The sequence below is a fragment of the Gymnoscopelus braueri genome (genome assembly GCF_963280865.1).
Source record: "Gymnoscopelus braueri genome assembly, chromosome: 21".
Taxonomy (NCBI): domain Eukaryota; kingdom Metazoa; phylum Chordata; class Actinopteri; order Myctophiformes; family Myctophidae; genus Gymnoscopelus; species Gymnoscopelus braueri.
In genome coordinates this window covers 6,754,413-6,767,323 of record NC_137623.1, presented here as the reverse complement: position 1 = coordinate 6,767,323, position 12,911 = coordinate 6,754,413, and the positions used below count along the sequence as shown (strand labels likewise).

At 40.1% G+C, this 12,911-nt stretch overlaps 1 protein-coding gene across 2 annotated transcripts in view; it reads right to left on the bottom strand.

Moving 5' to 3' along the window:
* LOC308077362 (ATP-dependent zinc metalloprotease YME1L1-like) overlaps window positions 1-12,297 on the bottom strand; it is a 31,532-nt gene extending 19,235 nt beyond the window's left edge. For both annotated transcript variants that reach the window (XM_080418015.1, XM_080418016.1), the window contains exons 1-6: window positions 12,118-12,297; window positions 10,149-10,280; window positions 7,160-7,331; window positions 5,978-6,079; window positions 5,782-5,885; window positions 4,457-4,607 (exon numbers count right to left, since the gene is read on the bottom strand). In XM_080418015.1, coding sequence (XP_080274141.1) covers window positions 4,457-4,607; window positions 5,782-5,885; window positions 5,978-6,079; window positions 7,160-7,331; window positions 10,149-10,280; window positions 12,118-12,150 — 694 coding nt within the window. In that variant the 5' untranslated portion in view covers window positions 12,151-12,297. The remainder of the gene's footprint in view (window positions 1-4,456; window positions 4,608-5,781; window positions 5,886-5,977; window positions 6,080-7,159; window positions 7,332-10,148; window positions 10,281-12,117) is intronic.
* Window positions 12,298-12,911: the final 614 nt, after the last annotated feature.

Genomic DNA, 12,911 nt, shown 5'->3' with positions numbered 1-12,911 from the left:
AGTGACAGCTGACGTCTGCAAGATATAAATGTATATGAAAAAAATGTTTTTACCAAAAGTCACAGCATTTAGTATGGGTCGTCCACTAGCCTAGCGGTCTAGGCGCATGTCACACAATTTGGGAATCCATCAAGATAGCTGTCGCGGGTTCGACTCTAGTACCGACGACCTTTACTGTGTCTCTCTCCCCTTTTCCTGTCAGTCTATTGTCCTGTCCAAATAAAGGCAAAAAAGCCCCTAAATATATATTTTTAAAAAAGGACGCAGAATGTCCCATTTCCCAAGTTTAATATGTATAAATATATTTTTTTAAATAGCAGATTGCAAGCTCACAACGCCTCTTAAGCTTGTAGATGTAATTTAATGCATAAATATATTCAAACGTTGTATTTAGAGTGGACTGCTTCAGGACATCTGACAGTTGGCTCTGTCACCTCTTATGAGATGATCGGAATTTGCTAGAATTTATAAACACCGGATCCATGCATATATAGGGAAGCAGTGAGCTGGGATTGAACCCGAAACTCCCACTCGCCAGCACGACACGTTACCAGTCATGCTAATAAGCCTGAGCTCGATAGCCAGGTCTTTTGCACGCCCTTTCTCGTTTTGTGTTGTTGAAAGTCTATTCTCGGAGGTGGGAAGCCTCTCAGCACCCCACCTACTCTGTAAAATACACTTTTTGGGCAGAAAATAAAATATGTCAGCGAGACGGAAATTATTTTTATTTACTCCACAGTGCCCTCTACAGATTTTGGTTAATGGTAAGTTCAATCCTACAGATCTGTAGAGGGCACTGTGGAGTAAATAAAAATAATTTCCGTCTCGCTAACATATTTTATTTGCTGCCCAAAAAGTGTATTTTACAGAGTAGTTGGGGTGCTGAGAGGCTTCCCACCTCCGAGAATAGACTTTCAACAACACAAAACAGCCTTTGCTTTGGTGAGTAGCGAAATGGTTTTGTTTATTTTTACTACTCTTGAGCACTCGCAGGGCAGCGGAATTCCTTGTACAAGCGCAGAGCGAGGGGTGTTCCAGGGCGTTAGAGGGAACACACTAACGCTCTGAACCAGGGCTACGCTGCTTCGTCCTTTATGCATGAACCCGAAGTTTACAAATTGTACTCTCACGGATGATCCGATCGTCTGATAAAAATATTAAGCATATGGCAAGTTAACTAAAGGTATATAAATGATGCTGAGCTAAACATGTTTCCTAAATTTCGAAGTTTTATAGTTAAACGTTATGATGAAAGTCCCCAGTTCCTCTCACAAAGTGACAGCTGTTGCGCTCGCCATGTTTATGAATGGTTAAAACATCTTTTGAAACTAGCAGATCTACAAGCTCACAACGCTTCACAAGCTTGTAGATTTGCTATTTTCAAAAGATTTTAATACATATTAATTTTGGGAAATGGGACATTCTGCATTCCTTTTGGTATTTTAAGTATATTTAATTTACTTGCATAATGGGGACACTTTAGTGTTTTATTTAACTTGCAGATGTCAACTCACCACTGTAATTTCATTCATAAATATATTATTCAAAAGTTGTATTTGGAGTGGACTGCTTCAGGACATCTGACAGTTGGCTCTGGTATTTTTATGATCCATTTCACTTTCGCAAAGGGTGTTTAAACTGCAGTGTAGCGTATGACAGCCCTACGTAGTTTACGTCGGCCTTACGTAGACTTCGTCCAGGAGGTCTTTACGTCTATGCTGTCTCGCGAATGTAGTTTTAGCACACACGTAATGAGAACCTGCGACGATGGTGCCTCCTGAAGCCAGTTTAGATACCACGTAGAGCACACACAGCTGCTACTAATGAAGATAGATCGTGGCGGGGTTGCTACTGCGCAGGTGCGTGGAGGCTCTCACGCAGCTTCTAGGCTGCGTCTGAGCTCAAAGTCGTTTGGGAAACCTGGCCAATGAATGATATACAAGTTACGGAATTGTGGCTGCTAATCCTGACAGAGATGGGGACTCGAGTTAGGGACTCGGACTCGAGTCGCACTCGAGTGGCCAAAAACGAGACTCTCGACTCGACTCTGACTCGCCCCTCAAAGACTTGAGACTTGACTCGACTCGAGCCTCAAAGACGTGAGACTTGACTCGACTCGAGCCTCAAAGACTCGTGGACAATCTTTATTTTATGTTTATTTTTTGGACAAATAAATGAATGAAATGCCCCAAAAACTTCCACTCCCCTGTCCCCCCCCCCCCCGCAAAGAAACCTCCGCTCCAGTGCGCGCTGCGTGGAGCCGGCTTCAGTCAAGCTGTTTCATGCTGCTCATTAACGTAAACATGGAGAGGCGAGCGCAACAGCTGCTATGTGTGTGGCCGCCGCGGCCTTTCATCATAAAGTTTAAATATAAAAACTTCGAAATTAAACAAATATGTTTAGCTCAGAATCAGCTATATAACCTCAGTTATCTTGGCATATGCTTACATTTTTTATAAGATGGTCGGATCATCTGTGACAGCACGTTTAGGAAACATCGGATTTTCATTTCGTTAAACCCAGCTGGGTGAATATTCAACACTTCACCACGGTAAACGCTACGCTCATGTAATGTTCACTGCATAAAAGCTGTGGTTCTCAAACCTTTTCAGGCCGTGACCCCCCAAAAGAATCATATTTGAACTGGGGATCCACATTTAGACAGTTTTTTGGTGCGCAACACAGCCCTCGTTTAAGTGAATTGCTTTCACCTGCTCTGCTGTTGGACTGCTGTGCGGAGTCCAGTGTGCGCAACAGGGCATATCTCCGCCAAGCCAGGGTGACCTACCCAGGCCCATGAAATTCATATGCAGGCATAGTAGCCAATTAGAATGAAATCTGCAAAAACTGACTCATATACTGATACAGAACCATATTGGCTATATATTATCGCTGTCGGGTGGAAATCTTGTATGTTCCTTTTTTATTATTATTTAAAAACAATTAAAAATCATGAAAATAGCCAATCTACAAGCTGTAATTATTAATAATTAAGAAATACTATATTTTAAAGAGTGAAAAATCAACTAAAGTCATTATTAGTGCAAGTTCAATCACATTTCATTTGAATGAAAATAAATTGTGGGGAAAATACATAAAATCTCTAATCTGTGAATCTAATGTGATTTATTATGACCTGTCTATACTTTTACATCCATCCCCCCCCCCCCCCATTTTTTTTTTTTTAAAAGACTTTAAAAAGACTCGAGACTTGACTCGGACTCGACCCTCAAAGACTTGACTCGGACTCGACTCGACTCAACCCTCAAAGACTTGAGACTCGACTCGACTCGAGCCTCAAAGACTTGAGACTCGACTCGACTCGAGCCTCAAAGACCCGAGACTTGACTCGGACTCGACTCGACTCAACCCTCAAAGACTTGAGACTTGACTCGACTCGAGCCTCAAAGACTTGAGACTTGACTCGGACTCGAGCTCAGAGACTCGTGGACATCTCTGAATCCTGAAGTACATACGTACACGCCACGGCTAATCAAGCTGATGTCACGGACACAGGTTTTTTTTTCTCCTCCTTGATAGATCAAAGTGCATCTGGCTTGTGACCGAGCAGATGAAAAGTGGCACGGAACATACCTTTGCTTTTATATGAAATATCCCACACCATTAAGATTTTATGGAAGATGCTTCTGAACATACTGCTAGTTTGACCACTTCACATGCTCTAATCTTAAAATAATTGCCGATCTACAAGCTCTCAATGCGTCGCAGATGCATTGAGAGCATTGAGAGAGTGATAGGCTATTTTGCTGCTCAACATGCTTCTATAGAACAGTGGTTCTCAACCTGTGGGTCAGGACCCCCAAGGGGGTCCCCACATGACTTTTAAGACCTTTTTAGGACTCAAAAAAAGAGAAAAAGTCATGGAAAAGACCATTACAAAAGTAATCAACAAACTATACAATCAAAACTGGTCAAACATTGCTGAAATTGTCGAATAATATAAGAAAGAGGCAAACATTGTGAAAATAGCAGATCTACAAGATCACTATTTTCACAATATTTATCTGTGGAACCGAGTCAAAATGCCTCAACTCCTACAATTCCAAGTGCTTGTCAGAGTGGGGGGTCCCCAGTTCATGGGGACCCCCCATGCTGGCTTCTATTAGCCTGGGATCCAGCCTGCTTCGCTACGTTCGGCGGACTTTTTTTTCTCTCTTCGCTTCTCAGTCTGGAAAGCCTCCTATCTCCAAGGGAGGCGGGACATGGCATAAGGTGCGGGGCGGGACAAAAAAAACAGTGTGATCGTTGTGATTCGTCATTCGTTTGAACAACATCCAATCACCGAACGTAGCGAAGCAGGCTGGATACCAGGCTAGGCTTCTATGGCATCCAAAATGACTGAAATCAGTCGTGGCGACTGAGATAACTTGAACCCACGTGCACTCGGCCTTAGTGATGGAGCAAATGAAAAGCGGCACGGGCGGCGGCACAGTACCTTGGCTTCTCTGAGTGAAGGCCTGAGACCTCATGAAGCCCTCGGTGAAGCCGCTCTTGAACGAGTCCTGCTGGTTGTCCGGCAGGTTCTTCTGCTTCACCACCTGGTCCAGTGTCTGGACGTCTGGTCCCTTCTCCCTCATGAGCAGTCCCTGAAGAGGGCAAAGGAAACGTGAAATGATGGGACGGCAGAGGGAAAGAAAAGAGACAGAAAGATCAACGATTGGATGGATCTCAATAGGGCGTCAGCAGGAGTGCTCCCCAAGCGTAGGCTTACAGCAGGGGTCTTCAACGTTTTTCAGGCCGACCCGACCCCCTAGCTAAACTTTTTGGGCAGACATAGCCGATCTACAAGCTCACACCGCTGCGAGGCATTGTGAGCTTGAAGATCTGCTATTTTTGGCTAAAGTTCTCCTCAGAAAATTGGGATGCTAGGGTTGCAAGTGGTTAATGTAAAAAATATATATATATCATATCACAAAGATTTGGTGGCCCCCCCTGTGGTAACTCTGAGGACTCCCTAGGGGTCCCGGACCCCCTGTTGAAGACCCCTGGCTTACGGTACACCAGCTCGATTCTTTCCAAATGAAAAGCCCAAGTCTGTCACAGCACAACACGACTGAAAACGTTTTTAACTCCTATCTAGGTTCCCTCAGCACTTTTGTGGCTTCCACGTGATAGCCAAGTTAAAACCACTTTGCTACAATTTCATCATGTTTTTATGCCATTGTTTTTTGCCACTGTTTTATTTATGTGTATTTTATTTAAAAAAATGTTTTTTTGTTTGTTTGTTTTTGCTCTGTAAAGCACTTTGAGCTGCATTTATGTCATGAAAAGTGCTATATAAATAATGTTTATTATTATTATTATTATTATCATTATAGACATACATATCGATGCTGTCGGGCAAAAATCAGAAATCTCCATATTCTAACTAAATGTTTGTGTTTTTTCGTAAATTAACACCCTACTTGATCACACTACAGCGTCACTCAAAAGCATCAAAAGCAGCAGATCTACAAGCTCGAAACGTGGCGCGAAGCGACGCGTTTCGAGCTTGTGGATCTGCTGCTTTTGATGCTTTTGAATTTGAATCCAGAAAAGTAACAATGTTGGACATAATGAGGTTTCCACCCGACAGAGACGATATTCCATTTCCAAACTGCTAGAAGGAAGTAAGGAACTGTCAAGACAAGAGAAGTACACATAGGTGAGTACCTAGGTACCTAGGAGTACATTGGTTCTGAACGTTTTTGTTTTTTTTACATTTCTTTTAAAAAACGCGTCAACCGCGTCATCGGCACGTTGCGCAGAATAAGCAAAGACCTTCAGGAAGGTTGGCGTGTGGTCAGACTCCACTGGACCGTCGTAACCAGAGTCCACTCGTCTGCTCTTCCTCACTGTTTTGAATCCTCGATGTTGGACCCATACTAGAAGAAAAAATACATCAAACATCTATAAGGGCCTGTGAAATAATAAGTACGGTACATGATGCATGTGCTTTAATGATACAAACTCTTACCAGGCAAGTAGTGTAGCTCTGAGCAGGCGGCTTGCAGTGGCATATGGTGTTGTCTGTGAAATATGGGTGAGCCAAATACACCCAATCTTCTGTGCGAGTACCCTATGAAAGAACGAAAAATAAATAATAACATCAACAACTGTAGTATTTTACTTGGACAACAGCAAATGTTCAATACACATATACATACACTATACATGGGGTCTTCAACAGGGGTCCGGGACCCCTAGGAGGTCCTCAGAGTTACTACAGGGGGTCCACCAAATCTTTGTGTGATATGATTTTTATTTTTACATTAACCACTTGAACCCTAGCATCTCTGCATTTTCTGAGGAGAACTTTAGCCAAAAATAGCAGATCTACAAGCTCACAACTGCGAGGCGTTGTGAGCTTGTAGATCGGCTATTTTCGGCAAAGAGGTATTAGGTGTAGAGGGGAAAAAAAGAGCAGACCAAGTAAACAAAAAAAGTTTAATCTGAAACAATTTTTTTATACTATAGAGGGGGTCCCTGCTTCATCTCTCTCTCAGCTAGGGGGTCCTTGGCCTGAAAACGTTGAAGACCCCTGCTCTATACCCATATGCAAAAAAAACACACGAAAGAAATCTGTCAAAACTATAGAGTACAGAAGTCCTGACGTCACTCGTTCATCCCCTGGGTCGTAAAGTCATTTCTCTATGGAGAATAACATTGGGTCATCTTAGAATCGTCTCATATAAGAATTGTGGTCCAAAAATAAACAAACTGTCTCTGCGACTATTGTCAGGGAGGAGGTGGCTCTGTATCGTTTATGATAGTCAGTCACTTATATTTGATACAGTCTGTTTTTGGTGAACATTTTACTAATTCGGCAGAAGTAACGTTTGCGTTTTCTCACCGTCAGTTGATGGTTCATATCCATAAGAGTCAAACCGCCGGGATCATTTGTTTATTTTTGGAACACAGTTCTCATTTGACACGATATTAAACACGTCTATGGGAATTCAGAATGGGGGGAAAAAAACGCGACCCAGGTAGGATGCGTAAATTACAGTACGTCAGACTTCGGTGGTCTATAATGCAGAATTTTGGCCATATTATAAGCTCTTTATATATACTGCTGTATACAGTGTGGTCACTTATAGCTCAATTCCACAGTTTTCCAAAGAGAATGTTGAAACAAAAAAAAGGTTCTTCTTCTCACCATGTTTGTTCTGGAAGAAGGTTTCCGCCGAGACATGGGTGGTCCTCCAGGATGATGGCGGGCCGGGACAGGGTTCCTCTGGTCCCAGGGCGGGCAGCAACCTGCCGACCAGCTCGTCGAGCTGACCCACTCTCAGCTCGGACAGTCCCAGCTCCTTCAGGCTCACACTGGGCTGGAAAGAACATGTGAGAAAAAAATATTGAATTCTTGAGCTCCAAGTAGTGTTGATTTAGATTTTTAGTAGGGCCGGGACTTTATCGCGTTAATTTCGATCAATTAATTACAGAAAAATTATCTACAATAAAACTACAATAAAATTACTATAAAACTACTATAAAACAACAGTAACAACAACACACTCTACCAGCCTCCAGTGGTGGAAAATAGCAGATCTACAAGCTCACAATGCCTTGCGCTTGTAGATCTGCTATTTTCACATGGTTACTGTATGTTTTATAATAATAATCGAAATCTACAAAGTAACTAAAGTTTTCAAATAATTGTAGTGGAGTAAAAGTACAATTTTTCCCTCTGAGATATAATGGAGTTACTGGAGTAGAAGCAAAAGTATTAGAAATTGGAAATACTCGAGAGTCAAGTGCAAATACCTCGAAATTGTACTTAAGTACAGTTCTTGAGTACATACGTATGCCAAAATCCATTTGAAAAAATTGCTTTTCACTCTTCTCAGGTCAAATATTGATATGCGATTAAAATGCGATTAATTGCGATTAATTAATTACAAAGCCTCTAATTAATACGATTTTTTTTTTAATCGAGTCCCAGCCCTAATTTTTAGTCATAGTCTTTTGAATCAAATTCCATTTAGTTTTAGTCAGAATTTAGTCACCTCAAATGTTTTACTGTTTAGTCTAGTTTTAGTCGACTAAATATCATAAGATTAGTTGACTAAAAGCTCTACAAGCTCAAAAGATCTACAAGCTCACAACACGTCGCAGCGCGACGCGTTGTGAGCTTGTAGATCTGCTATTTTTTCAGAGCGCAACACCCGAGCGCAAACAAACATAAAATGACTTGTCTTTTGGTTCTACTGGATCTCGTCTCCATTATTCCTGTAATGGAAATTCTAGAATGCCAATCTTTTAGAATCATTCATTTATCTACCCATTTGTATTTGGGCCATAGAATGGTAGTCACACAGCAGGGTTCTTTTCACAGCTTCCTGTCATTCAACAACTGATACAAGGGTCTATTTCCACATATGCTCTGTGTCAGCATGTAATCTGTCCTGTGATAATAATAATAATAACAATAATGTTTATTGTCCCCAAGGGGAAAATTGTCTTCACAAGGTCTGTTCGTTAATAACAACATAACAACAAAAACAACATATCACAAAGACAAAAACATGAGGTCCCCACTGTACACAGAAAACCCTCCTATGGACGGGACAGTTGGTTTAATGCCGCGATGGCTGAGGGGACAAAACTCTTGCTAAAACGAACCTTTTGCCACTTTAAGGTTCTGTATCTCCGACCAGATGGCATGAGGTCGAAGTAGCGATACAGGGGATGATCAGTGTCATTTGTTATGACAGTGCTAAGCGTGTGATGGCCTTATTGTTCATATCAGCAAGTGTGGGTGTGGGAAGTCCGACGATTTTGGAGGCAATACGGGTGATACTGTAAAATTTGTTTCTGTTAGGCATGGACAGTATGGTAAAAAAAACATGCGGAACAATACAACAAAACGGGTTGAATATACATGGTCATTGCTAATTTAACCAGTCAGCTATATGGTACTGTCTCTTAGTATAGCCCGTTTATATGTATAGCCCGTTTATATTTATCTCCATTTAGGGAGAGCATCTTTGTGTATAAAAGGTGTCCCATATATGACACTTCAGGAGGCTTGTGCCCCGAGGGGCTGCAGGAGCAGGCCCGCTGGCCTGTTTCTTATGATCTGTATGCGGTTACTCTGCCTGACTCTTCCTAATAAATGATCAACACTTCACCCTGACTGGATATTAATATTTCCATAATAGTCCCTCCAATAACATTTTAGTTTAGTTTTTATTTGTTGACGAAATTGTCAATATATTTAGTCTTAGTCATCATAGGTTAGTTCTTATTTACTTTTTGTCAGTGAATAAAGGTAGTCGACGAAAAATTTGTCGTCATAGTTTTCCAACTGGCTCCAAGGAGGATTTGGGTCAGAGGTGACAGGGGTCACCCCTCCAAAAAAAAAGAAAAAAAGGGTTTCAAGTTTCAAGTTTAGATTTGTGTTGTCCCCGTTGAGCACCGACAAACCCGTCTACCTTCAACCAGTGGTGGAAAGTAACCGAGTACATTTACTCAAGTACTGTACTTAAGTACAATTCTGAGGTACTTTTACTTTACTGGAGTATTTCAAATTGTCTGTACTTTTGCTTCTACTCCACTACATCTCGGAGGCAAATATTGTACTTTTACTCCACTACAATTATTTGAAAACTTTAGTTACTTGTTACTTTGCAGATGTTATAATTATAAAACATACATTAACCACTTTAGCCTTATTTTATAGCTTGGCTATTTAAAAATAACCACAGTATTGGCTATTTTGGGGATCAAAATCTGACGAATGTCCTGGGGCAGTGATCTTGAAAATCTCCCTTAATGCCTACCCCTGCTGCTGTACTGTGTAAAGCACATTGAATTGCCTTGTTGTTACTTGAAATGCCTGTCTGTTCAGCTTTGTTGACTCTGTAGTCTGTATATGGTTCATCATATATGAACAGGCATGCAAACAGCCCCGAGGTGAAAAGATGTTGTTTTCTTTCGGGTCAGGTGTCACACAATTGCCCTATTTGGGTTCAAAAAGGTGACTGTAGCTGAAAAGTGACACTTTTGCATGTCTGATTAAATACAATACTAGCAAGAAATATTAACACAAAATAAAATATGTCTATTTCAATTCAGTCAGACTAATTCAGGCAAACTGTATACAGTGAAAAAAACTGCTTTTGTGTCCAAGTGTCACATGGTACCTCGTTGAGCAGAGCATGGTGGTCAGCAGGGAAGTCTTTCTGCAGACTCTGGACTGAGGCTGAGGCTGCAGAGTTGACTGAACTCTTCAGGGAATGGAGGGCATTGATGAGCTGGGTGAGGGCCACGGTCATCTGGGAACACACATCACACACAGATATAAGGCTTGAATTGACAAAGATATAGTGGCATTGAATTGAAGAAATAAGTATTAAAAGGTAGGGCAAGGGATATTTTTGGTTAAAACAAAGTTATTTTGTTAAAAGGTTAAAGCACTATGTTTCTGATATGAATCATTGCTATAGACTATAGAGTGTTTGTTCAGAGTCTCCCCGTCTCTTTAATAAACAACATACATTTTCAAGTATAGGTGACACAATTTTCAATCAGGAGAGAGTACCCATTTATCAGTTTAATTTTTTTGTTCCAGTTCCAATTTTGTCTGCTCATTTCTTTGTGTCATCAATTCCAATTTCACTTGTTTAATATGTATCCTGACTGAGTTCTCTATCCTGATTGGATAAAATAGCTATCCTGCCCTGAAAATGCATTTTCTGTTTAATAAAGAGGTGGAGAGACATGGAGACTCCAGTTACTGAACAAACAACTCTATAGCAATTATTACTATCATAATATAGAGCTATTTAACACTTACAAAATCATTTACTCTACCTTTAATATAAACTGACAAAATGTTGATGACTTCAATACTATTTTTCACATCATAGGTTTACAGGTGTAAAAAAAACGTGGGTGAAATTATTTGTATACATGCTGAGCTCCCATCTTTTGTAGTTTTTTTCAGGAAAAAGGGGGAGAGGACACTCACTCAATGCATCTATTTTATACTTGACATCTGAATGAGGTTTAAAGTCAAGCAGTATAAGCCGGGAGGAGGGTGGATCAATTATGTCATGGGGCCGGTAGACATGACACTAGTGTTATCCAATGTTTCACTGGCTCTGCATTAACACTCAAACAACCAGTATGTCCTTCCTTATGTAACTTGAACTTTATGACACTGATATAATGCACTCTATTTATAACCAGCCTTATGTTGTTACCATTTGTGTAACTAGATATACATACTTTACATTTAATGTATGTTATGGGATATTATAATATATAGGCACTATGTCATCGTTAAACAGCTGTACTTGTAGGCAGTTACAGTGACGTAGGCCTGGCCCTGTATACCGGCCGGTTATCATTGACCGTTAGCTTCCGTTACTAATAAACAATATTTGATACATATTTGATACAGTTTTTAAGTTAAACATATTAATTTTGACATTATTATCACCAAAACTAAACTATAGTTCAGACTTTACAGAGGTAACACGGCTAGAGGAGCTTTTAATAACATTTTAAACTCTGAAAAACATGTTAGTTAGCATCTACTAGCCCTGATCCATGACTGTCAGTCATGGATGAACTTTTAACCTGGTGTTTGAACTTTCTCCCTTTTTGCTCCGTACATTTACATAAACGTTCAGATTTCAAATATAAAGTATTTAGCCCATGGCCACGGATGTTACAATCATGTACGGGCCCTCAGAAGTACCCGTATCTTCAGTATTGTTCAATAAAAAGCATTTTAATCCGATTGGTGGACATTTTCTCATAGAGTTATCAGGGTGCATTACACCTCCCAACCGATAGGGTCGCGTATTTGAAAGCATATGAAGAAAATACGGCAAAAATGGCCACCGATCGGATTAAAATGCTTTTTGTTGAATAATACTGAAAACACAGGTATTTCTGAGGTCCCGTACATAATCATAACATCCGTGGCCATGAGGTCAGCACTTTATATTTGAAATATGAACGTTTATGTAGATGTACGGGCCAAAAGGGGAGAAAGCGCAAACACCAGGTTGAAGTTGATCCATGACGGTCATCATGACAGATGACAGTCTTGGATCCATGGCTATAAGTTAGCATCGTTACATCCCGTCACATTATTCTTACCTGCTGTGGTTGGAACGTTATTGATGAAAACATGATTATTCCACAGATAGGAGAAATAACTATGAACGTTGAGGGTTAGTTTGTGTTAAATAGACCCTCAGGATAATGTCCTCTCAGAGCTCCGTGTCCTTGTTTTGTTTTCCTCTTCTTGTCCCACAACTTATTTAAGACAGCAAACAACACGAATGCAAAATGGACTCCGTGGGAAAGGTCAATAGGACTACAAAATGACGTCATTTCAATTTCAACTACCGGGTCAAAGTTGCATCATATAACATTTTTCTTTCTTTATCTAGTTTTTCCAATTTTAAGTTTTATATTCTTCTAGTATCGTAACGGCTGTTTGTCATGTTATTTTGCAATTTGTAATCTTTATATTTTTTCAATACAAAATCAATAAAATAAAGTTGCAAGACTTGCATCATGCAATATTTTTGTATAGTTATGTATAGTGTATGTATAGTTTTTTAGTTGAATTTATCCAAATCTGATTAAACTATACCAATCATAAAAAATATTGGACATATTTATTTCATGCACTGTTTTTTTAATTTCAGTAAAATAAATCCTAGGTTTCCCTGCTTGCTGCCCGATTGAAAATAAAAAATATTGCAAAGAACAGAACCATTAGTTTATGAAATATATAATTATATATAATACACCAAGCCCCGCTCGTGATGAAAAATGCGGATTTCAAGTAATTTTCAATGTGAATAGATTTTATGTTCAAACATTTTATTTACACAGGCGATTTCTCTTGCGTACGTATGTAATAACGAGTGTTGCCATGTCCG